Source organism: Myxocyprinus asiaticus, chromosome 35, assembly GCF_019703515.2.
Source record: "Myxocyprinus asiaticus isolate MX2 ecotype Aquarium Trade chromosome 35, UBuf_Myxa_2, whole genome shotgun sequence".
In the NCBI taxonomy this organism is placed as follows: Eukaryota; Metazoa; Chordata; class Actinopteri; order Cypriniformes; family Catostomidae; genus Myxocyprinus; species Myxocyprinus asiaticus.
This window is the reverse complement of record NC_059378.1, coordinates 16,742,965-16,770,308: the sequence shown is the minus strand read 5'-3', so window position 1 is coordinate 16,770,308 and position 27,344 is coordinate 16,742,965. Positions and strand designations below refer to the sequence as shown.

The 27,344-nt window shown below is 39.9% G+C and overlaps 1 protein-coding gene across 2 annotated transcripts in view; it reads left to right on the top strand.

Moving 5' to 3' along the window:
• nlgn1 (neuroligin 1) overlaps positions 1 to 27,344 on the top strand; it is a 442,740-nt gene that overhangs the window by 108,260 nt on the left and 307,136 nt on the right. For both annotated transcript variants that reach the window (XM_051672421.1, XM_051672419.1), the window contains exon 2: positions 13,025 to 13,880. In XM_051672421.1, coding sequence (XP_051528381.1) covers positions 13,385 to 13,880 — 496 coding nt within the window. In that variant the 5' untranslated portion in view covers positions 13,025 to 13,384. The remainder of the gene's footprint in view (positions 1 to 13,024; positions 13,881 to 27,344) is intronic.

The window sequence follows — 27,344 nt, the reverse complement described above, 5'->3', positions numbered from 1 at the left end:
ATGTGACCTGGCCTCTTTTTGGAGGAGCAAGTAAGCTACATGAATTGTCTATACATGATTTGTCCTGATTGTTTATAGGCTTGTAAGTTTATAGACTTCATTAATTTCTCTTTCACTCCCTCAGGTCTGTGCAGAGTTCAAACGAATTACATGTGTGGACCTCAAAGCAGCCTTTATGACATCTCTTAATGAGCATAGCAACTACCTCATCAAAATGTATAGTCAAAGAGTACAGACCTTATACTGTAGATGAGATTAAACTTATCCGGGACAAACTTGATGACCAGGTATGGTTCCTAAACTTATGAATACTATAGAATGAGTTGTTATCTGTAAATCTTTTGAATAAGTAGTTTGAGAATATACAGTATTACCTCTTACCCATAAAATGAAATCAACATCATCTCAACATCAATATTTTATGCTATAATAGTTATAACTGCCTAGAAACTCAATAGATATGAACTACATCAGATGTTACAAATAAGAAAAGCAAAGGTATTCATTAATTCCACATTTAGAATTTTGCAGTCATTTTTTGTCACCTTCGGTGGCATTTTTGCCCTGAGCTGCCCTTCATTTCTGACCTTTTGCCCATCCCTAATATATTTAAAATGAGACTTTATGGGGGCCTGGGTAGCTCAGTGGTAAAAGACGCTGGTTACCACCCCTGGAGTTTGCTAGCTCGCTAGTTCAAATCACAGGGCGTGCTGAGTGACTCCAGCCAGGTCTCCTAAGCAACCAAATTGGCCCGGTTGCTAGGGAGGGTAGAGTCACATGGGGTAACCTCCTTGTGGTCGCCATAATGTGGTTCGTTCTTGGTGGGGCACATGGTGAGTTGAGCGCGGATGCCGCAGTGGATGCCGTGAAGCCTCCACACGCGCCATGACTCCGTGGCGACACGCTCAACAAGCCACGTGATAAGATGCACGGGTTGATGGTCTCAGATGCGGAGGCAACTGGGATTCATCCTCCACCACCCGGATTGAGGCGAATCACTACGCGACCACGAGGACTTAAAAGCGCATTGGGAATTGGGCATTCCAAATTGGGTGAAAAAGGGGAAAAATCCCAACAAAACAAAAAAATGAGACTTTATGATTTGTGAGGAATCTTATAGAAGTCAGTGATGATTGAAATTATACATTTTCTTCTACAGACAGCAGACATCCTATCTCAAAGATTTGCTACAGCTCTACACAGACTCCCCTTGTACCTCAGGGACCGTGAAGCAATATCAATCACCTGTCTGGTGAATTTTGTACTTTATTTTGAAAGCCCTTTAAAGCTTGTTAATTTAGGAAACCTATAAATGTCTACAAACTCACAGGTTAGTTTATTGAAAGACATATACCTCTTCTGTGTATTTTTTAATTTTTTCTTTTTGTCTACAAAAAGTTCATGCCAATGTTTTGTTGATCACCATTCTTTTATGAGTGTTTAAGATGGGTAGGCTTCAGTTTAGCACACAATATCAGGCCATGTTTTGTTTGCATGAGTGTATTTGAGTTTTGAATTTATATAAACACAACCATGCACAATAATTTCTCATTAAATTATATAATTCTTAGGAAACAAATTTAGAGGAGACCTAAACCAGAGGATGGAAACTGAACATCTTGAAGTGATGGAGGATGACCTCTCACAGGCATTAAAGCAGACATGTCTAAACTTTGCCATCATTTTGGAGGTAACTGTGTTCATGGAGGACCTATCTGACTTTCCCATGGCTTTCATAGTACTCTTTGGACTTCTCTATGCGCATTTGAGACAGTGCAGAACATCTTTGTGGGATATGGAGAAAAGTGCACCAACATGCTGTAGTTCAGTCACTTACATTTAGAGATACAGTACTTTTGTTTAGTCATACATAATCACAAAATGTTTCATGTTTAGAAGTTGCAATGTTTTGCGGATGGGAGCACCCATATTTTTTATAGACCATCCTTATAATTTTGAAAGGGAAACACAAATTTGCTGCTGTTCTGTCAATTAATGTTTTATATTCAATTGTGGCAGTGTTTTGTGAAACGGTTTTAACTTTTTTTTATTTATTTTTATAGCATAGTCTTAAAGGATTAGTTCACCCAAAAATGAAAATTCTCTGATGATCTACTCACCTTTAAGCCATCCCAGATGTGTATTACTTTCCTTCTTCAGCAGAAACGAAATTAAGATATTTATAAGCACATTTCAGCTCTGTATGTCCTTATAATGCAAGTGAATGGGTACCATCAGGCTGCTGGCAGTTTGACGGTCAAAAATGCATGTTTAGGCCTTTTTGTGTTGCTGTATTGCTGTTTAAAATGACCTATCCCTCGCATGACGTTCGTTCCTCTGTTGTAAACAAAGTGCGCACTTCTGACTTCTCGCGTGAACCTGCCATCATGCTTACGTCACGCGACAGCTCCCTGATGCGTCGACTGCTAGCAGGAAGCGTTTTTTAAAAGTTAATACAGTTTTAAATATCCATTTATTTTTTACACAAACCTATCAGTTTGCTTCAGAAGACATTCATTGATTAACAGGAGTCATGTGGATTACTTTTATGCTGCCTAAATATGCCTTTTGGACCGTCAAACAGCCAGCAACCTGATGGCACCTGTTCACTTGTATTGTATGGACAAAAAGAGCTGAAATGTGCTTATAAAATTCTTCATTTTGGTTCTGCTGAAGAAGGAAAGTCATACACATCTGGGATGGCTAAAAGGTGAGTAAACCCTAACCCTAACCCTAAATCATGAGAAAAGTTTCATTTTTGGGTGAACTATTCCTTTAAATCATTTTTGCTTAAAATTATGCGATTTAAAAACATCTTGTATCACAGAATGTTTTATTCAAAGTAACAGCGTTTTGTGGGTTGATTCATCTGTGGGAAATATTTAAAGGGAAAAGTTAACCCAAAAATGATAATTTTCTCATCATTTACACACCCTTATGCTGTCTCAAACTCTTTTATTTTTGTTTATTTATTTATTTTTTCAGAACACAAAGATATTTGTATTTATATCGATACAGTGAAAGTCAAAGGGATTCCAACATTCAATTGGTTTAATCCATATCTTCTGAAGCGATAAGATTGGATGCAAGATTTATAGTGAAAAAGGAGTTAAATTTTGGTCTGTTTTTCACCCAAAACCAACCGTATCGGTTCAGAAGACATGGATTAAACCACTTGAGTCTTAAGGATTACCATTATAAATACGTTTTGGATCTTGAAAGTTTTTAAACCCATTGACATGCATTGAATGGATTTTAACATCTTAAATCTATGAAACTATCTTTGTGTGTGTCCTGCAGAAGAAAGAATGTCATACACGTTTGAGATGTCATAAGGGATTAAATGATTAGAGAATTAAAATTTTGGGGTGAACAATTCCTTTAAGAGAAATCCTGATCCTCATGCCTTTAACAGGTTTGTGAAATAATGTTTTGTAAACATCGTCTCAAACTGGTTTATGAAAATAAATAATGTTTTGTTAACATTGTCTCACTGTTTTCGTTTTTGACTAGGGCGATGGTAGTGTAGTTTCCAATCTAAACGTAATATTACTTGGTACCAGTTTCCAATAGCATTTTTTTTGTTCAACTTCAGAAATGTTTTTCTAAAGAAAAAGAAATCGGAATTGGCTCAACTTAAAAAGTTTTGTTAATGCATATTTGCACCACTCAAGAAATCTTAAGTTACCTCAACTAAATATTGATTATATCACTGACAGCTTTTTCAGTCAGTATTTTACAAAAACTGTTCAAACTGTTATTTACAAAAGTTGAGTAAACAAGAAAAAGGTAGGGGAAATTGGTACTAAGATTGTATTTTTTTGTGCTGGCTTAATTTTTTTTACAGATACACATAGATAAGAATTTAAAAATCAATTCTGAACTTAACAGGAAGCCAGTGAATAGATGCCATTTGGGGGAAATGTAATCCCTCTTTTTACTTTCATTTAACTGCAGAAATGATTTGCCATCCAACATTTGATGTCCTTGAGGCACTTTAAAATACTCTCAAAGGGCAACTACTGTCTTATCTAAATGGGAGATATACTCCATTGTGCACCGGTTTACACCAGTATAAAGGTCCAGCACACATTTTTTTACAGTCATGTACATTGCAATGGATCACATTTCTCAAATATAAAACATAAAAAAAATATAAAAAATAAATACATCTTTTTTATCTGTGTGCATTTTTTTTGTTTGTTTTTTTTTTATCTAAGAAATTAGGCTTCTCTCTTCTATGAGGCCTTCTAATTAGGCTTCTACTACCCATGTGTATGTGAGTATGTATGTATGTGTGTGTCTGTACGTATGTGTATAATTATTTTTTATTTTTTATTTTTTATTATTATCTTGCTGCTGTTTTTGTATTGTTGTACACTGGAAGCTCCTGTCACCAAGACAAATTCCTTGTATGTGTAAGCATACTTGGCAATAAAGCTCATTCTGATTCTGATTCTGATATGTTTGATACATTTTTGAATTAGAAAATGTTTATACATTTTTTCCCTAAATGTTTGAATATTTGATTAAAGTTTGGTCTGCTACAGTTTGACAAACTTTTTTGTCCATTTTGCACATTGTCATCAACTAAAAGATTTTATTTTCCTTGACTAAAATTATATGTAATTTTCTTCAGACTAAAACTGACTAAAACTAATGAATATGAGATGACGAAATATTGACTAATTTTAAAGGTCTTTTTCGTCAAAAGACAAAATATGACTAAAACAAAAAACTGAAAAAAAAAAAAAAATGAACACTGGCTGGAACCACAAAGTTTCAGTTTGTCTGCAAATAAGTGTCAAAGGTAATCGTAAATCCGACAGGACTTTTCTTCTTTTAGACCTGGGGCCAGAGGGTGACTGACCATCTCACCCAATCACCTGGCTCCCATCACTCCAACAATTCCTGTAATCGATTTAGATAAAATCAATAGGAGAGATTGAGTAAAGCAAAGAAGGAAAAAGAAAATACTGCATATTAAGAGAAAGAAGAGACTGTATCTCCTTAATGCTGAATGTCATTGAGACCCAGTCTGATTGTTTAATTGTTATTATATTTATTATCTGTTCTCTGGGAGCCGGGCTAAATGAGTAAGTAATTTTTCCTGCATTCCTGATATAAATCAGACCCTCAGTCACACCTCAGAGGTCAAATGACTTGTAACATTTATAATTATAGTATGTCCTGAATAAATGCACATGATTAAAATGCTTTGATTACTTTTTGATTATAACAATTGTTAGTGAATTTATTCAACTCATCAATAGGCAGAAGAGACAGGGGTAAACTCACCCCTTCACAATGTTATGGACCATTGCGTACCAGAAACCTTTTTGGCATCTAAAGATAATTACTATATATAAATACACAATTAATCCAGATATTATTTAATAATTACTGAGGCAATTCATTCAATCCAATTGCTTCTTAGTCCATAATTGGTAGCAACTGAACAAGTGCTGGTAGAAAAGCTTGACAAAGATAGCAACAGTAACTAATGGGACAGGGCTTTGCAGCAGCAGGTCAGTTCCAAACATGCACCTGTCGCTTCTCTTAACTTCTTCCTCCATTACTCATTTGAGGATGTGCTTTGTAAAGTGATTGCTACGTGCAGTCCCTACCATGCAGCAGTGTCTTTGCATAACTGCAATAGAAATGAGTCGACAAATTTCTACTGTTTTAACGTTTCAACTGGTATATCACCCACCTCTATATGCAACCTTTAGGGAACTGAGAAAGAGAGAATTATTGTTTAGAGCTGCCTGAATGACATTAAAGTCAACTTTTTGTTCATCTGGACTGGTGTTAGAGAGGATGTGTGTGTGAGAGTGTGTATGCAATTTGTGTGTTTGTATATGTGAAGAAGTGAGTGAGTATATTTGTGTTGTGCATACATATCTGCCTTTAGCTGTACTTTGTAATGAATAATGCAAAGGCTCACTAGCAGTCATACACCTCAGCATGTTTGCAAGGATTTGCTCCTGCAGGTGTGAATGAGTTATGTTTAATTATGTATGTTTTTGACTTGGGTGTGTGGGTGCACATTTGCATATACATATATTCGTAAGCTCCTTAGAGAGTGCCTTTAAAAGAAGGCCATGTAATATTCTAATGACTGAAGTCCTCACTGAAAGTGTCAACAGCCAGTTCACATCAGCTACATGAGCTCTTCTGCAGCAGTCTGTCTTTCTTTGTCACACTTTCTCTTTTTTAGTTCGACTGATGGCTGCTTGCACTCCGTCATCTGAGGACAAAAATTACTGGCCACCAAAATTTGTTTTCTTTGCTCATTGCTGCTTTATCACGTTGGCATCTGTTTGCAAAGCATCTGATTTCCGTCATCATGTTTTCACATGCAGTTCCCTGCAGTTCCAGGGGATGGACGTGATCTCATTGCACATAAAGCCTAGTATACACTACAGGACTTACAGTCGGCGCCCTGCGAGTCACAGTCTTATTTTCCGTCGTGCTGGTGCGCACACTACAGAACTGATCGCAGACGTGGTGTATCAACTACACAACTATTCATCCCCGACTGAGGCCCTGTATTCACCTGGTATTAAGATGCATTTTGGGTGATCCTATTACAGGTTTACAAGTGAGACACATCATTGTTACATGTGGTCAGCTCTTTTTCCACTTGTGTTTGGATTTTGAGGAGAGAGTAAATATTTCCATGAGGACATAAATTAATCAATATGTCTGTGTATTACTGAATCATAATAAAGCAAAAAAATTTAAAAGAAGAAAAAAGAAGTGCTAAAAACCAGCACACAGTTTCTCTTAATTATATGCAAACATGATGTTTAGAGCATGTTTTTTTAGTGCAGTACCTGTAACTGAATTTCTAATGTGCATCCTTCTCAAATGTGTCCCTAATTTGCATGTTCATGTATTCCCATTTTTTTTAAATTATTATTATTATTTTTTATCGTACACTTATTTCCCTTTAAATCCAAAAAAAAAAAAAAAAAAAAAAAAAGGTTGTTACAGCTGTAACGTTTGAAATGGATCGCCCAAAATGCATTTTAAAATTAAGATAACAAAATTCATTCACAAACTCATTCAGTGTATTCTTTATAGCATGTCAACAAACATAAAAGAACAGCTCTCACCTGTTTTCAGCTTATTTGCAAAAAAAAAGAAAAAAAAAGAAAAAGAAAAACGGCTGACAATAATAAAGACAGCAGGTAGGGAGATGTAGGTGTTGTTTTATTTTATTTTCTAAATATTTTTTTGTCTCCTGCTTCCCAATACCTTGCTCTATTCCTGCGCTCTCTTTGTATTTCATTGGCTTTGGCTCATTGTCTCTCGCTCGTCGGGACAGTGCATATATCTGACGACAAGATGTCTAGATATCAAGTTGGTTTGAAATCTGTCGAAGCGTCTGCGACTAGTCTTGGCATGTCGCAGGAGTGCGCACTCTATAAGACCATTGGTCATGAGATCTGAGACTTCTCGTCACGGACCAGTTGCCGACTTAAAACATCAAAGGAGATGAGCTGGAATCATGTAGTGTACACTTGGCTTTACATTACTGTGCACTTTTCTTTTAAATTTTTTTTACATACATTCTCAAGAGAATTTCAAAGAGCCCCTGAAATCTCTTGACGAGTGCAGTTATCTTTCCTGTGTTGACCAATTTCCCATTGAAATGGAAAGTTGCAGTGAACATATTTAAAAATAGACAATAGCCTATAGTTCATGTAACAGCTGTGAACCATGATTTCATACTTGCTATTGCTAGTCAGAAGAAGGTTATAGTAGGGGAAGGGGACAATCTCATTTAAGAGAGCATTGTATTGGACAAAAATTTTTCTAGTACGACAGTATTTCTGGTCAGTTTTCCTGAAAGTAAATTTTAAATGTGTTCTGTATTTCTGCTAAAAGTGTATTTTGTCAACTTTTAAAAGTACACTGGCTTGTAGATGACCTCAAAGCTAATATGCATTGATTACATTTTGAGTCTTTAAGTTTTGGAGGTGTATGTTCACATATTTAATCTATTTTTTTAACTATCAAAGACCAGATTTTTTGGCACAGCTTGTCCAATGTGCACGTGTTAAAAAAGATCTGATGTCAGCTGTCACTTTGTTGAACAGCTCTAGAATGATGCCATTGATGATATGATAGATGACTCCATCACACAAATAGTGTTTTTTTTTTTTTTAATAAGTGTGGTGAGCCAGCTGTTTGATAACAGCCCTAATAAACTCTCAAGTCTTTATAATCAGACCTTAGACTTCACCACCATCCTGACCTGCAAGCTAAGCATATCCACAAAAATGGTCATATAAACTTTGACCTATAAATTTCCCCAAAGTCTTATTACTGGTGAGATGAGATCATTAAGGTGAAAGTAGGGCTTGCGTGGGCCTAAAGCAAGTGCTGATGGAATGGCCGCTGTTTTGACTGAGTGCTGCAGTAACTCACTGTTCTGGCCCGCATTCACAACTTCTGACGGCATCCGATAAAATAATCAGCCATTTGTTTTCTGCTTTGCACCACCTTTGTAATCGAGAACCTTGCTCCATATCCTTAGATGCCAGATGAGAATTGAGAGAGTTGTTGAGAACATTGTCTTCTGAATGCAGGATTTGTTATCTGTTCTGAATGTAAGAGATTTATAATTTGGAAAAAGATAAAATGATAAGATCATTGTTGTATATAGTAAAGCACCAACTTCAGCTTCAAATGACAACAACCTAAATGTATCAGTCTATTAAAATTAAAATAAATGTGTTCTGTGCCAAAAAAATAAAAATAAAAATAAGAAAAAATAAAATAAAAATAATAATAATAATAATATTAATTGGGTCCCTTCAAAATGAATATATTAAAAGCAAAAAGGAATCAGCACACAAAGTCAAAGAATTTGAGTTTATAATTCAAAGACACACAATGCTCTGTATTTATTAATTAATAAATTATGTCTAAATTAATCACCTTTAAATCAAATATATGCACAATATTTAGGAAGTCTCTGTTATTGTTGGCATGTTTGAATCCAAGTTGACTGTAACTGATATTCACAGTCCCTGGGTTTCACCCAGTCTCAAACAGAACAACTCACAGAAGGAGTTTAGAGATAAGCACTTCAAGCGGAAAGAAATGACGAGAAAAAAAAATGAATCTAGAGAATACAAATAGAAATCCAAAGCTTCAAAATATGTCAAAAGCACAGGGGAAAATCAAGCCATATTTTATAGGCAAACTCTTTGAGTGTATCCTCTAGACCAAGATCTAGATAGCGATTAGATGGTGAACTAAGAATTTTCTGAAGATTTTCCTAGTTGAATTTACTGTACATTTTGCCAAGTGGGAAATACGTCCCACGAGGACTTAAAGCTCGTTTTAGAGAGGAATTAAATATCACAAATTAGCAGATCTACTGGAAATAAGGAAGAAGAGTGATATCACCAGAAGTGATATAACTGTCCTCAGAATGAGTACATTTACCTGTAAAAAGAAAGCGCAAATACATTTCAAAAGCATGGTTGAGGAAGTTCAGATTGTGTATATTCTATGGAGATTTACAATGTCTGTGCTGTGAATGCCTTATTTTTTTTAATTTTTTTTTTGCTTGGGCTCACTGTATTAAGATCACAGCAGAGATTGCTACATGCTCTTTCAGAGTATGCAGGTTTTAAAGTCTTTGTCTGTCAATTCACTTGTTCAGGGCCTGTCGCTATCATCTGTGCCAAAGTCTATCTCATTATAAAGCTCTTGTGAAAAAAAAAAAAAAAAAAAAACTATATATATACACACACACACACACACACACACACACACACACAGAGTCCATGTATTTGGTTAAAAAAAAAATAAAAAAAATTTTTTTTTGTTGGGGAGTATTTTTATTGACACTCCCATGCGATTTTATAGGCTCATTAACACTACCGTACATAATCAATGCAGTAGATTTCTCATCTTGTCTCTGTTATATTTTTGCATAATTATTCGATGCCACAGACTGTTTTACGTCTTTCTGATGCATATCATTGTTGAGTTCTCGTCAGTAGAAACAGTTTGTTTTGAAATATTAAGTCAGGGGAGCTGAAATGTCAATATATCCAAAGTGAGACTGGCTATAAAACTATATTAGATAATTTGACATACCCAGGTTTTCAGGACTGGGCCTGTTATAGGCATGTGGTACGTGATGTCTCTGCAAGACAGAACTCTATCTTTGCATACAAAAACCTCTTAGCTAGGATGTTATCAAATATTTAAGATTGGGGGAGAACCCATATTGAGGGATTATTCTGAATATTGTGGGGAATGTGCCACTGTTAATGTCTATGGTGGTTATGGCCCAGCCTCTAAAAGCCATATCATGGGTTGTAAGAGAATTTACTTTTTGAATCAGGGCACAGTATTGCCAACAACAATATGATACATATGTCAGAATTCAATGCCATGTGATTCATCACATAATCATAACTGAATTGCGACTGAAACTACACCGGATGTGCAAAAGAGACCCAGTGTGCCCGAGAGTAAATCTGCGGGATCAGTTTTAATCTCTTTTGCGCATTTGCCTCCAATATGGTGCCTCATAGCAGCTCTAAGCGCAATTTCCAGATTCAGAGTTTGCAATAATTTCATCATTCTGCTTCTTTATTAATTATATTGTTCTAAATGAAATGATTGTATGCATAAATACATGTAAAAAATACTGTGTCAAGGATCTAAAGTGATGTAGTTTCGTGAGACACCAAATCATGAATTGGCACAGCCCTTCTTTGAACTGGATTAAAGGATAGCAATTGTTCTTTATTAACAGAATGCAAAACAGGAATGTTATTGCTGAAATCGGTCCATTTTATTACAGTAAATTAGACCTAAGGGCCTCATTTTGAGCAGACAGACAGGAGGCTCTTTAGGCACTGTCTACGTATGCCATTATATGGGGGGTAGGGGAAAGGTCAGTTCCTGCGGTCCCATTCAGCCTTGTCTGCAATCTGTCTGACTGTGGCACTTACTCCGGATCTCCTGACACCTCCAGGTCTAGTCGTGAATGATCTGCTTGTTGGAAGATTGTGGGCAGGGAAGGATGTGTGTGGCAGTACAGTAATACTCATGACAAATGCCGCATTGTAACAGAACATAAACCCTATTGTAGAGCCATGGAAGCAGTGGTGCTTTTCTCATTTACTGTGCCCAACGAAGGCCTGATCTGAATCCGCCCGTCACGCCGTCCGCTGGGGAGGACTGTGCCTACAGTTATAAATGAACCTCTATACCTTATTAAGATGTGTTCTGTAGAGGATCCAAATATAGTTCTCTGCATTTGCAAGGTTAAAAATGATCTCAGAACGTTGAGGAAGTAGTGACAATGAGTGTTTATTGTGTTGCTCTTGGACATTGTGTCACAATCATTATTAATTACGTGCAAGTGTTCTTATTTATGTGTCCAGAAGGTTCTTGCAAAAAAAAGGACGCAAAACTTCCACTGGTTTCAAAACAAGTGCGTGCGTGCGTATATAAAATAAATGTGCGTAGACACTTGTGTTCTTACTCTTGTAGGGCCTTTGAAATCTGTTTTCTTTTTTTCAAAATTCTGTTTTCTTTTTTACCAAATTCAGTGTTTTCAGTCATATTTGACAGTTTAATTCAGTTTTATCATCAAAATGGTGTCTAATCAAATGAATTCATTAAAACTTGAATCAAATGAAAATAAAAAACAGTTAACGTAAAAAAGTAAAAAAATAAATAAAAAAAACAGTTAACGGTGAATGAGTGCTCTGCTCTCTGTCATCTACTACACATACTGCACACAGCGTGCATGATGATTCTGATGCAGGATTTTCATTGTATGAATAGCTGGCTTCACACATTCACTTTAAAGCACGCAGCACATGCAGACCACATATTGCAATCACAATCTTTTGCAGTTTAATAATCACACTTGGACAAATTAAACATTTATTGTGGTTTGAAACATATTGTTTTCCCCCCAAATGTGTCAAATTTTGTGACATTCTGCGTTTTATAGTTAATTCAATTTTATGTCTGGAATCCGTGATTCCAGCCGTGTTTTCCACATTGCGGAAATCATAGGGCCCTACCCTTGTTCTAAATCCTTGTTCTAATGCCTTGTGCTAATGCCTTGTCTGTCCACAATAAACCCAAGACTGCTGTGCAAAGATTATTCTAAAGGTGAATGAGGGAGTGAATGCCTGCACTTAGTAATTAGCTTAATACATGCCCAAGGCATCTTCACATAGGGGCTTTCAGCATAACATTACCTGTACAGCCATTCATCCCCAAACTTATCCTTGGAATCTCTAAAGACGCATTCTCGCCTGAGAGCATGTACAGCAAAATCTTTTTGTTAAGCTCAGCGCGCCATTTTCAAAACCAGTTGAAACACATTAAACACCTTTTATATAGGTATAGACTACACGTGGTGCAGTATTTTTATGTAAAATCTATAACGCACATAATTTTTATTGTCTGAAATATGGAATACTTATTGTAGGGTTACTTAGTTTTTAAATTCTAATAATACTGTATATTAAAACTTTTTGACTTGACATATCCCACATTTCTAAATTCACTTGAAAATGTATGTATTTATTTATTTATTTATTTGTTTTTTGGCAAATGGATGGTGAATGAGACCCATGATGCCTACTTTGTAGAATAAAGGTGTTCAGTTTTTTTTGTAGGAACGTGAATAAAGAGACTGATTGTTGCTTTGATTTTCTTAGACACCCACCCCAGAGAGCCTCCTGACACAGTGCGTTTTAGTACTTTGTTTTGTGTCTCAAGTACTGCTATATTATATAATCACTTGTGCCTATGGGTGTTTTAGAGAAGTATTTGCTTTTTCTGGTGGCTGAGAGTCTCCTTAACTGATTCAGTGGGTCTGTATGATAGATACTGCGTCATGCTTATGAGTGGTGACTCTAGAACATTCTGCTTGGAAGCAGGCACGCAAAATTGCAAAAGCCAATAAAAATCTGCTCTCCCATCTGCCTTACCGCTAATTAATTATTTTTATTTCCAACAGGATATAGACCAATGACTGCACCAGGCTTGATTTATCAGTGGACGACCTGCCTCAAATGTCTCCCCCTGCCCCCAGCTCCCTGCTCCCTGCATAGCCAAGATGGAAAGCCACGTTGTCAGTAGGATGGAACCTGATGAATATTATCCATTCTGATGAAGATGTTGCCCGGATGCATATAAAAATTGATGTGGGAATACTTGGCATGCAAAGAGCCTTTGAGATTTTTGAGAGCTGCACTCTCAGAAAGTCTGGTATCTTGGGCTTGATTGTTTCTTTCGTGCAAGTGGATATAAAGTAGTGCTGCTATTGTTTGCGGTGGGACTAGCATAACTCTTGTGCTTGCGTGGAAGAGGATTGAGCATGCCCTTACAACGACCAAGCCGCATTGGCAGCATCTGGATGGCCATGTGTCCACGGCTAAGCCTTAGCGCTAGCCTGGATCTTCCATTCTTGTGTTGGATAGTGGGCTTGGTTGTGCACGCCCATTTGGCCGCCTCTCAAAAACTGGACGAGATGGACCCGGTTGTAACTACAACTTATGGCAAAGTTAGAGGATTCAAAAAAGAACTGAACAATGAGATCCTGGGACCCGTCATCCAATTCTTGGGAGTTCCCTATGCCACACCCCCTACAGGGGAGAGGCGCTTTCAGCCGCCTGAGCCCCCTATCCCATGGTCAGATATCCGTAACGCAACCCAGTTTGGCCCTGTCTGTCCCCAAACCTTACTTGAAGGCAGACTACCAGACGTTATGCTACCGGTTTGGTTCACCAATAGTATTGAAGTGGTGTCATCCTACGTACAGGACCAGAGTGAGGACTGCCTATTCTTAAATATATACGTGCCAACGGAGGATGGTGAGTTTATATATGGGCAGGATGGACAGATCTGTCAATGTCATCTCTCTGTGTCAATTTCTCCTTGTCCAGAATGTAGTGAGTGCAGCAAAAAAAATGGCATGAACTCTGCATGCCGAAATGCATGCCGCTGCTTTCATATGTGAGTGTGTGTGAGTGAATGAGGCTGTACATATGACCTAACCTTCCCTCCCATCCCTTGCACATGCAAGTTTTTCTGTGTGCTGCAGCACGTCCATTTTAGGTGAAGTTGGTTTACCCCCTCCCTTTCCTAGTAATACAAACACACACCTTAGTGTAAGCAGCCTATAATGTTTCATTGGTGTGTTTGCAAAATGAACCATTGAGGGGGATAATTATGTGCAATACTGATGATTATGATGATGGCGATGTTTATGATGATGATAATGATTATTTAAGACATTGAGAGAACTTCCTCTTGTTAAACTCTTCTCTTCTTCCTGCAGTCAAATACTGGTGTTGCATGCTCCTGCTGTCCATAATGGACTCCCATGTTATTTTTTAGTCTTTTATTCATTTTGCAGTAAAAAGAATATCCAAGGAATGTGCCAGAAAACCCGGCAAGAAAATTTGTAGAAAAGGAGGTATGTATCCACCGACATGAAAACAAAAGAGAAAAGACAAAAATCTCCCCCCTCAAGAACTACATAATAAGGTTTGCATACTGAAAATTTGTCCCCTCTGAAGTAAGTCTCGGCCATGAACCGTCCACAATCCCCTCACTGACCGTCTGATGCATATTGCACACAAAATTGGCAAGAGCTGGCTGAAATGGCCAGTTCCAATCTGATTGGCTGTCTTTACACAACATCACAAAACAAAATAACAAAGTCATGTAAAACAGTTGTGTTTACAAGGTTGTATCATAAGCACTTTATCAACTAATTACTGGATTTGCTGTAGTTTTTTCAGGTAAGTGGCATCAGATCTTCTAAACATCTCAAACAGAGACATCTAAGTGGGCGGTTCTTGACCAAAATATGCTGCAATGAGGACCAGACTTTATGCCTCAAGTCAAAAATCTGGCTATGTGAGACTTCCCTGAAGTCCAGATCTTGGCCAAAGAAGAAGCCATAATTGATTCCCACCATGAAGAGTTAACCGGGTAGACCAAGCCATCTCTTAAATCAGATGGGCACACGTTGAACTTGCAGAGTCTAATCTCAATTAAAAGAGATGCTATCTGGATTTCATTGGCTTACACTAGCTATATTGATCACAGCTTCATCAAGATAATGTCTCTCCCCCTAGCTCCCCAACCTGATGTATCCTACCTCAGCCCTCTGAGCCTTGAGTTTGGTGACAGCAGTCCTATATAAAGTATCCTGTTAATACGGCCTCCCTGGCAACAGAAACAACCATTAAATATTTCAGCTGGAGAACAGTGTATCTTAAGTTCCTGGTCGGCCATGTCAAAGAACAAGAAAAAATCAATGAGTGAATAAATAAAATAAATTCTTCCTGGATTCAGATATGTTTAAGGAATAGTTCATCCATGAATGAAAATTCAGTCAGTCATCATTTACTTGCACCAATGTCATCCCAAACCAATATGACTTACTTTCTTCTGTGCAACACAAAAAGAGAAATTTAGAAAAATGCCCAGGCAATTTTTTTCTCCCATGCATTGGCATTGAATGGTGGCTGGAGATGTCAAGCTTTAAAAATGACACAAAATTACAATTAAAAGTATTATAAAAGTAGTGCACACAACTCAAGTTTTATATTCCAGGTCTTTTTAAGCCATATGTGGGCTTTTTGTGGGGGAAAAAAACTCAAATCTAGTTTTATCTACACACCATGAAGAGCTTGAGCTACAGACAATTTGGAATATTAAGCAAGAGTCATGTTGACTACTTATATCATGATTTTATGGTGAGTTTGCTTTCTTTTTTGAGGCTTGACTTCTCCAGTCACAGTTTATTTTCATTGCTTGGAAACAATCATCCAATCCATTCTTTTTTTATAATCCCCTTTTCTCCCAATTTGGAATGCCCAATTCCCACTACTTAGTAGGTCCTCGTGGTGGCGCAGCTACTCACCTCAATCCGGGTGGTGGTGGAGAAGTCTCAGTTGCCTCAGCTTCTGAGACCATCAAGCCAAACATCTTATCACGTGGCTCGTTGTGCATGACACCGCGGAGACTCCGCATGTGGAGTCTCATGCTACTCTCTGCGATCCACACACAACTTACCACGTGCCCCATTGAAAGCGAGTAGTGGAATACAATACTCTCTGAGCTACCCCAATACATTCTTTAAAATGTATCCTTTAGTGTTTCACAGAAGAAAGAAGTTCATATGGGGTTGGCATGATATGAAGTGAGTAAATAATGACAAAATGTATATTTTTGGGTGAACTATGCCTTTAACGGCAGATGGGAAGAAGATGGCACTCACCCAACATCCTGTTTTGAGGTCAACAGTTTGACCCCCTGCCCCCCCTAGCCAAGATTCCCCTCTAAGATGCTCAAGCCCCCCCTGGCCTGACTTCACTTGGCTTGACATTTACTACTTAGTCTACTGTCCAAAAATTGTAATAATGTTGACAAATTGACTCTAGCCAGGTCTCCTAAGCAACCAAATTGGCCCGGTTGCTAGAGAGGGTAGAGTCACATGGGGTAACCTCCTCGTGGTTGCGATTAGTGGTTCTCGCTTTCAGTGGGGCGCGTGGTAAGTTGAACGTGGATCACAGAGAGTAGCATGAGCCTCCACATGCGGAGTCTCCGCAGTGTCATGCACGACGAGCCATGTGATAAGATGCGCGGATTGACGGTCGCAGAAGCAGAGGCAACTGAGACTTGTCCTCTGCCACCCGGATTGAGGTGAGTAACCGCGCCACCACGAGGACCTACTAAGAAGTGGGAATTGGGCATTCCAAATTGGGAGAAAAGGGGATAAAAATAATTTTAAAAAATATGACAAATATACAGATGTATAATTTGCCAACATTATTAACATTGTTTGACAGTAGACTATTTAGTATATTTAAACCAATGTGCAAAATCAGGCCCATGGGTGGGATCAATGAGCTTCAACAGGTTTTAAGGGCTTTACAACACCTTTTAAGACTTTTTACACAATTACATTGTGAAGGCCAGTGAAGGTACAGATAGCCTCTTGCTCTGGGTTTATCATTAATGTTAAATCCATAATGCATAAAATGTTGTGAAAATGCTGCCATTTTGTCATCTCTAATGTTTGCAGTTGATGCCATGTTTCCAGCTTTCACTGTGCTATATAATATGGTCAACCATCATCATGAAAATATTGATTTACAAGAAACTGAAAAAGTTATTTTGATGGCAGAGAACAGTTTTTTGGAGGATGCAGATCATCTGGTTCACTAATGGAGCAGACAGAGTGGAAATCTTCATTTTGAATGGTTTGAGAGGCATGCGTGAGGAATTTGCTCAAACTGAGAATTTTTTGCACTTCTGGGTAAATGATGTAAAAGCCCTTCTCTTTGTTATGAACATTACACCTGATTCACATCTAGTCTAGTGAGATGGTTTCTTTGCAGTTAGATTCATCCTACACTTGAAAGAAAGAAAGAAGGATATGTTTTTGGAAATATTTCATTTTGATTTAGGCTCATTCCATTTAGTTTGTTCTTTGTGGTCTCTCAGGGAAATGCATAAGATTTCATTTTTGAACCCAAAGTGCACACTTTAATTGGATTTGAAATTGACACATCTACACCTATAATTTTTTTAATGAAAACCTGTGATTGTGAAACCCTAACTGTATTTATGCTTCTGATAGATAACAAGAGAAGTATTTAATGGTTTTTAGCAGTGAAATATTGACTTGATATCTTTGAGTAATTAACCAGCTTAGCGTTGTGAACAGGCACAGTGAAGAACAGGGATGGAAATTGTTAGAAATGTATTGATTCTTGTTCCAATTCTAGTTCAGCTTAACGATTCCAGTTTATTAATGATTCCATTAAGAATTATTTTAGCACTTGAAGAAGATATTAACAGATAGTCAGTAATTACACTGATTTAAGTCTCACAAGCCTTAAGAACATGTAACGCCGTAACAGTTGTCAGTTCGCTTCAGTTGGATATAACGAAAGAAATGACTTTGGATTCAGTGAGTTGGCTAAGAACTGCTATGACTGATTCAGTGTGTTGTTAAACTGATTCATTAAAAAGGAACGTCTCAAGGCTTAAGCTCACAACTCAGCTAATGCATTATATCATTTGCGGTGGCATGATAGATTCGGTAGCAGTGCAGTGCCACCACTGAATTACTGTGCAGGAAACACTGTTAGAGTATTTTATTTTGTGTTCTGTCCTCATCGGTGAAAAAATGCGTATGTTCAAGAACCGTTAAAGGCACAGAACATTATGAACATCATTTGATTCCAATATTTTTTCAAATGGAACCGGCTCTGAATAAGAACCATTTCTCGTTCCCAACCCTAGTGACAGAGGAGTGATTCTGTTCGACTGTGTAATCACTGGCCTTACTGACTGTCTGATTTTCCTTAATGTTCCTGTCATGGATAGTATAAAGGAATTAGGTTAAATCAGTGCCTTTGTCTTCAGTGTTTTTTTTTTTTTTTTTGGTTTGTTTGTTTGTTTTTTGTATAACAGACTTGCGTGTAAATCAAAATCTTTCTTTTGTTAATAAATTGGCAACAGATTAAGTTAGGGTAAGCCATTAAAAATTAATTCAAAGCTGGTATGAAATTTGAATAGTGTTGGTTTTCATTTCAAATGTGACAACCTCTAATGCTATTTAGCTGTGTCACATGAATTGAGCGTCAATAAACACTCCCTCTTTCATAATCCACATATTTCTCTCTTTTTCCTTCTCTTTCTCTTCCTGTCCTAGTTTTGCAATGGCTGATGGTAGTCCTAAGGGAAGTGCTAGGACAGAGATGCCTGCATCGCACTAAGACAGGAATGGATTTGCAGCCCCACTGCCTCTTTCTCCATGTTTCTTTCTCTCTCTCTCTCTCTCTCTCTCTCTCTCTCTCTCTCTCTCTCTCTCTCTTTCTCTCAGTTTTTGTTCCTCCTCTGTGCACCCTCCCTTGAGATCATCTGTAAAACCTGAGCTGAAATTTGCTCCGTCTTGGCTGGGTGAATGCTGCGTGGAGGAGCCAGGGCTAGCAATGAGGGTGGAGATGAGCGTAGATCTCTGTTTGTATTGCAGCCGGGGGTGGTGCTCGCAGAAACTCGGGTAGAAACTTGATCATCTTGGCAGGGTGTAGATTTAGAGGTGTGAGAAAGCAAGGCTGAGTTTGTGTCTGTATAAGTAAGAGGTTTGTCACACTTCTTTTGGAGGCATGCGGTAGATGGTGGAGTGTGGGTGGAAAGAGCCATGGTGTGACAGAGCAACAGAATCCCTCTAGTTCAGGGTTGTCCAACTCTCAAAGGCAATCATCCATGAATCATCCATGGGGTGATCAGAATTACCTGGGCTTCTCTCTAACTCGATGTAACTCAAATCAAATTTCTCTCCGTGTGAAGCAATATTTTAAAAGTCAGTCTATTGAGAAAAGTGTAAAGGTCTGGAATTAAGATGTGATATAGTATTTAAAGTCTTATAGGATAATTATTCATTACATATTTTATTATGAAGAATAGGAACCCTGGGGCTTTGAAAACAGTGTGTGATTTTTCATGTGATTATCTTAGATAAAGATGGCACTGTATCTTACTTAAAGGAAGCATGAAAACAGGTTCAGTGAATAGATTTGGTTTAGGTTTTCTAAGGTTTTTTATTTACAGTATGGATGATTAACCAGATTTTTACAATTTCTGATGAAAATGTGGGTGCTTGCACAATGTAAACACTAATGCTAAAAATAATTAATTGTTTTGAGTAGGGAAAATGTAAATCATACAAATTAGTTCAAATAAATTAACCTTAATGCATATTTACAACTTTTGAGTTCTCAAAACTGACAAATTTTAAGTAACCTGAATTGTTTTATTGTTTTGAGTTTAATGAACTTGTATCTTTAAATTTACAGGAACTTAAATTTTAATGAAACCTGGCAGGGGATTTCTATTTCCCAGCATGCTTTGCATGGCACTCGACAGGAAGAGTAAATTTTAAACTTAAGTGTTATTTTATGTGTCTTTGTGCTAGATAAATGTAAAGCAGGAGACTTGTTAGTGTTTAATGTTTTGTTGTGTTATTTAGAAGAGTTTCTATTATGTTAAAGTTTTGGAGTGTTACCATTACGGTGAATAGTAGAGCTTGTGCTTAGTTTAAGGACAGGTAGAATTTAAACTTGGTCTACAATATATTGCTTTACTCGTTGAGGAATGTTAATCAAAGCATCGTGCATTTGGCATGCTAACATTCATTTTATTAGCTAGTTCTGACTAGTACGTGCTAGCTAGATAGGTTCCCTCTACTTGAAGTATTTATGTTAAGCTTACATGGTCATTTTAAGTTCAGCCAGAGAGTTAAATTTAAAGTTAAGTGCCTTTTAAAATGTATGAGGCAGTTAACTCAATATTTACAACTCCAATTCCAAAAAAGTTGGTACAGTGATAATGATAATAAAAACAAAAAGGAGTGATTTGTAAATGATATTCACCCTTTGCTATATTGAAAGCACTAAACATTATATGATGTTTTACCTTGTGAATTTCATTGTTTTTTATTTTTTATTTTTTTATGTACAGTAATTTCAAATCAGATGATTGCAACACACTCCAAAAAAGTTGGGACAGTCGAACGTTTACCACTGTGAAACATCACCATTTCTTCTAATAACACTTATTAAGCATTTAGGCACTGAAGACACAAGTTTGTTACTTTTAAAAAGAGGAATTTCCCCCATTCATCCATTATGCACAATTGTATGGGGTCTTCGTTGCCATATTGTGCACTTCATAATGCACCACACATTCTCAATTGGAGATGGTCAGGATTGCAGGCAGGCCAATCTAGCACCCGCACTCTCTGCTTTTTCGGCCAATATGTGGTTTGAAGTTGTCCAGCTGAAAATGACGGGACATCCCTGTAAAAGACGGTGCTGGATGGCAGTATATGCTGCTCCAAAATGTGTACATATCTGTCTGCATTAATTGTGCCCTCACAAATGTGCGAGTTACCCATGCCATGCGCACTGACACACCCCTGGCCCATAGAGACACTGGCTTTTGGACCTGACGCTGACAACAGCTTGGATGGTCCTTTTCCTTTTTGGCCCGGAGAACACGTGGCTGTGTTTTTCAAAAACTACTTGAAATGTGGACTCATCGGACCAAAAAACACGGTTCCACTGTTCTACTTTCCATCTAAGATGAGACTGAGCCCAGAGAAGTCAGCAGCACTTCTGGACATTGTTGTAGGGCTTCTGCATTGCATAGTAAAGTCTTAATAGTCTTAATCTGCGGATGCAGTGGTGAATGGTGTTGACGAACAAAGGTTTACTAAAGTAATCCCAAGCTTATGTTCATGATATCTATTACAGATGAATGATGTTTTTTAAGACAGTGATGTGTGAGGGATCAGAGATCACGCGCATTCATAAGTGGTTTTCGTCTTGCCCTTTACGCACTGAGATTTGACCATATTTCTTGAATCTTTTAACTATATTGTTCACTGTAGAGGGTGACATGCCCAAAATCCTTCCAATTTGTCTTTGGGGAACATTGTTCTCAAAGTGCTGGATTATTTGCTGAAGCATCTGTTGGCAAATTGACAAGTCTCAAATGATCCTTGCTCCTGAAGAACTAGGCTCTTTTTGGAGGCTCCTAATATACTATGACATGATTGCCTTACCTGTTTAACATTTCCTGTTTCACATTATCTTGTTATTTTAACTCATCAAGTTGTTATTAGTCTTAAATTTCCCCTGTCTCAACTTTTTTGGAGTGTGTTGCAATCATCTGATTTGAAATTACTGTAAATAAATAAATAAATAAAAAACAATGAAATTCACAAGGTAAAACATCATATAATGTGTAGTTGTGTTTTCATTTTAGCAAAGGGTAAATATAATGTACAAATCACTGCTTTTTGTTTTATTAGCATTTTTCATACTGTCCCAACTTTTTTGGAATTGGGGTTGTAGTTAAAGGTGCACTCAGTAAGTTTTTGTTCATGTTGTCTTATACTTACACTGACACCTAGTACCTGGATGCAGCGTCATTTAAATGCAATAGTTTTTAGTTACAGATGCCAGTGTAAAAATTCACAATTCACAGTAAGCCATGATTAATTTAATCCATGAGTGAATGTGTTCAATAATAATGTGGATACTGACATAAAGCGAGTTGTATTCAGCTAGTCATGTGATTCTAACATGGCAGCCCCCATGACGGGACCATCTCCATGTAAAATAAAAACGTTTTTATTAGGTTACTGATGTGCTTGTGGTCCTCATCTCTTGTGAGTGTCCTGCTAGTGTTCTGCTTCATCTCTTTTGAGAATTCTGTTAACTTAGTAGGGTTTACAGTGCACAACGCAGGTCGCTATATTTTTATTAATTTGGTGTAATTGTGGCAAACAGTGCCACAATTCCTTTGCAACCAATCCCAGATCACCTCCTGCGTAGTCTCGGGTTCGGTACCGCAGTCCGCTCCCTGGTCAGCAATATAGCTTTCATATTACCAATTTTTCATGCGAACCATGCTTAGTTTCAGCAGAAACAGCCAGTGTTAAAGCCTAAGTCTAAGTCTTTGTGATTTTTTTTTTTTTCCGGTGTCATTGTCCACCAAGCAAAAATTGTAAAGTAATAGCACACCTCTCCTCATTAAGTCACACCATTTTTTTACAACATTAATATGGGTACACAATGCTTTCTAGATGTCCACATTTTGTTGAGAAGGAAACTTAACATTTTAATCTTCAAACTTTTCAAACAATGTTAGATCTGACTCTCAAATCTTTTTGTTCAGGGTCTATATGAATATTTCGTGAGTGTGTAGGAGTTGGAGAGAGTAATATTACTGTAGGTTATGCTTTTCACCATTGTTTCGGAGTGATTTTCTGCTCACTGTGCTTTTGTATCCACTTCTTGTGCAACACAAGGGCCATGTTGTGTAGGTGATGATGTCGCAGTTTGAATCAGTTATGAAGGAACCATTTCACCATGACTGATGTACTGCATTCCAACAACAGACTGTTGGAACATTTTCTATTAGAAAAAAATCTAAATTCATGCTCACACACTTGCACACACCCATCCTCAGATTTTACAAAATAATGTAGCACATCATTTTGAATGCAATCAATAGTTTACTACAGTTGTTAAACGCCTGATGCTTTTCAGACCTAGCAAGGGGTCTGCACAACCAGATCTGCCTTTGATAATACAGATTCACAAGCAATCACAGGGTTAGCAGTTTGATTCCCAGCCCACAAGACTCCATATGCAAAAGTGTCCTTGGGCAAGACACTGAACCCCAAGTTTCTCCCAATGGCAGACTAGTGCCTTGCATGGCAGCTCTGCTGTCATTGGTGTGTGTGTGTGTGTGTGTGTGAGTAAGTAAGTGAATGGGTGAATAAGACACAGTGTAAAGCACTTTGTAGAACCACTAAGGTTAAGAAAGGTGCTATATAAGTGCAGACCATTTACTGTATTGATATTCTGGGAAATGTTTTTTTTCGTTCTTTCTTTAAGTTTGTAAATCTCCAGTTGGCTTACATTGATTGAATGTTTAGCATTTCAAATATAACCAGTAATGAGGATGACATTGTAGTATTTGCATACTGAATTGTAATTGGTCATTTTTTCTTCTGTATTTAACCATTTATAGCTGCCTTTACACTGGACAGTGACTAAGTGGCTCTAATGCAACATTTCATTTACACAGAACCAAAGCTTGAAACATAAACTTTAACACATTTCTTGTGCATAATATTTTTGATTTCTAAAAATAAATAATGGAAGTCAGATTGGCATTGGCCTATCACAGGGTTAAAAACAGTTTACTGGTATCTGCCTTAAATTTTCTAATTGGTGTACCAAGTATTTGCCAAACCGAAACTGTGACCACAGAATCATGATACAAACTGAATCCTGAGCAATTTGAACCATTTCACCCCTAAAAAAACATTTATCCAAATAATCATAATTTCTGTTGTAAAATATAGATTGGAATAATTGTTCCCTGTCACTCACTTGATGTTGTGTCGATGTAGTGACACTAGGGGTCGCTCTTGGGAGCCCCAAACACCGCTGATCTTTGAGAAAAGGCCAGTGGGAGTTGGCGAGTGGAATTTGCATGCCACTCCACCGGACATAAGGGTATAAAAGGAGCTGGCTCGCAACCACTCAATCAGATTTTTTTTTCAGAGCCGAGCAGTTGTGTTCAGGGAGCTGAATCCCTCTGCCGTTCCATTCATCTCTGAGAAAGCTGTTGGATTTATGGCGCATTACAGCGGTTTCTCCCCCTCATGCACTATTGAGTGCAGAGAACGCCCCTGGGTGCTTCAACAGCCTAAAAGAGTATATATTCTTGCAAATAAAAGAGTATATTTTCTCTAAAAGAGTGGCACTTTCTGTCTGTGTTTAATTCCTGGTTGCGGTCGTTACCTCTCCGCTTCCGACGGCCACGATCGCTGTCTCACATGCTTGGGTGCTGCCCATGCTGAGTCAGCATTCGTGGATGGGTCATGTCCTCACTGCGAGAACACGTTGCGGCTTTCCTTTGTCAGAGGGAAATCCACCCCAGCGGCTCCCCGCCTCGGTCCTTCTACCTACGGGTATGAGGCCACATCAGTTAGCACTGGGGGCGATTTGGGGACCCCAATGGGAGCCGCTTCGCCGGGTAACCCCCCACTGACCTCCCATTCCCCAGTACGCGTGTTTGCCCCGGTCGAGTTCTGGGATGGGACCGCCGGCTCGTCTCAGGTTCGCAATCTCATTCGGCACTTGCGAAGTGGATGAGCTCTCGATCGCAGCATCGGAGAGCAGGCTGGTCTAGTCTGATGGCGAGGACTCGACTGGGCTCCCACGTTTGGGTGCGGTCGCCCAGTCGCAGGCTGACGCGGAACTGGCAGCCATGCTTGCCCTCGCGGCTTGATGATTGGTTCCTGGGCTCAGAGTGCCGCTCATGGCCGCGCACCGCCCCAGTCCCTTTCTTCCCAGAGGTGCATGAGGAGCTCACGAGGTCATGGCGGGCACCTTTCACTGCCCGGACCTGGTCTCTGAGCTTTTCCGCTCTCACTACCCTCGACAGTGGGGCTGCCAGGGGGTACTTGCCAATTTCTCAGGTGGATAAGGCGGTTGCGATGCACTTGTGCCCACAAAACGGCGCCACCTGGCGGAACCGACCGAGACTCCCATCCAAGGCCTGTAGGTTTACGTCGTCTCTGGTGACTAAAGCCTATGGTACCGCTGGACAGACCACCTCCACCCTGCACGCCATGGCTCTCCTGCAGGTGCACCAAGCCAAAGCACTAAGAGAACTGCACGAGGGTAGTTCTGACCTGGGATTGATGCAGGAGCTGCGCTCGGCGACTGATCTCACCCTCTGGGCAGCGAAGGTCACGGCGTGGACTCTCGGGCAGGCGATGTCTACACTGGCGGTCCAGGAGCGCCACCTATGGCTCAACTTGGTCGAGATGAGTGAGGCTGACAAGGTATGGTTCCTTGACGCCCCCATCTCCCAGGTTGCCTATTCGGCAACACCGTCGAGGACTTTGCCCAGCAGTTCTCGGCGGTTAAGAAGCAGACGGAGGCTATTCAGCATATCCTGCCCAGTGCAGATAAAGATCCCGCACCCGCGATGACACCGTCTCCGCCACAGCCCTGGCCACAGGCCCGGCCCCAGCATAGAGCCTTCCGCAGGAAGCAGACGCCCCACGTCTCATGGTCTGTCTCCAAGGAAGGCCTCGAGGCGCCCCTGAGATGGGCAACCCAGGCACGTGGAGACCTGATGCAGGCCTAGAGATGGTAAGCAGACCACTCCATCCCCAAGTGGAGGGCTGGGAGGAGAATCCTTGTTCGGGTCAGCTGGGGAAAGAGCAGCTCTCCCGGTACAGAGCATCTCTTTTCTCAGGTTGGAGTTAGACTCAGTCTCTGTGATGGCACGTATCACGAGCAAGCGCACACAGACAGTGCTGAACTGCCTGAAGTTGTTCAGGCGGAGCACGGCGGTCCCACTGAAGCATTTTCAGAGGCTCCTGGGGCATATGGTGTCCTTGATGGTGGTCACGACGCTCGGGTTGATGCATGTGAGACCGCTTCAGCACTGGCGTCAGACACGAGTTGCGAGATGGACATGGCGCCGCGGCACACATCGCGTGGTCATCACGCCGATCTGCCACTACTTGTTCATCCCTTGGATGGACCTTGCATTCCTGTGGCCAGGAGTCCCCTTAGTACAAGTACCCCAGGCGCGTAGTGGTCACATCAGATGCCTCCGAGCTGCCTGTTGCACACGGCGCCCCAGCCACGTCCTCTTGGACAGGGCCGTGACTCCGTTGGCATATCGACTGCCTCAAGTTTCTGGCAGTGTTGCCTGCCCTGCGGAGGCTTCAGCTGTTGATCCAGGGCAAGCATGTGTTGGTCCGGATGGACAACACGCAGATGGTAGTGTACATTAGCCGCCAAGATGGCTTGTGCTCGCGTCGCATGTCGCAACTCGCCCACCGCCTCCTCCTCTGGAGTCAGCAGCGACTCAAGTCGTTGCAAGCCACTCGTATTCTGGACGACCTTGACAGCGCGACAGGTGGTCCAGCTGGTTTGGAGTTGATTTGGTCAAACGCAGGTAAGCCTGTTTGCTTCCCGGGAATCCTCCCACTGCCCGCTCTGGTACGCCCTGACCGAGGCTTCCCTCGTCACAGATGCGCTGGCACACAACTGGCCCCGGGGCCACGCTAGTATGCATTCCCCCCAGTGAGCCTACTTGCACAGACCCTGTGCAAGGTCTGGGAGGATGAGGAGCAGGTCATCCTAGGTCATCTTCCGCGAGACGGTTTTCCTGTTGGTAAACCCACGTCTTCCCTGGGAGACTTCTCCACATGCGACACTGCTGACAAGACTCGGTAAGACCACGTGACGTATTTCCACACAATTGCCTCCCCTTTGGGCAGGCTGTGGTCTCCACGGTGTCTTCCCCTTGGGAATGGACACCCCCCTGACACGGACACTTATGACCCCCAGCTGAACGATTTCCATTCTTCTTTGGGGAGAAAAGAAGAAGAGAAGAGGCTACAGCTGGGACGGACTGTCCCCATTTTGGGCTGTCGACTTATCCCTGAGGTGTGGGGGACAGTACGACGCTCATAGGGTCATTGGGGGAGGTTACGTGACGGCCAGGTGCACTGGCTACGAGGCACACAATGATTTGCCTGTCTCGCACCGCCAGTCCACGTAACACAGTTCAGCTAGTTGTGGCGTTTCGTATAGGGACCCCTAGTGTCACTACATCGACACATCATCGAGTGAGTGACAGATAGGGATGTCCTGGTTATTTTCGTAACCTCCATTCCCTGATGGAGGGAACAAGACATTGTG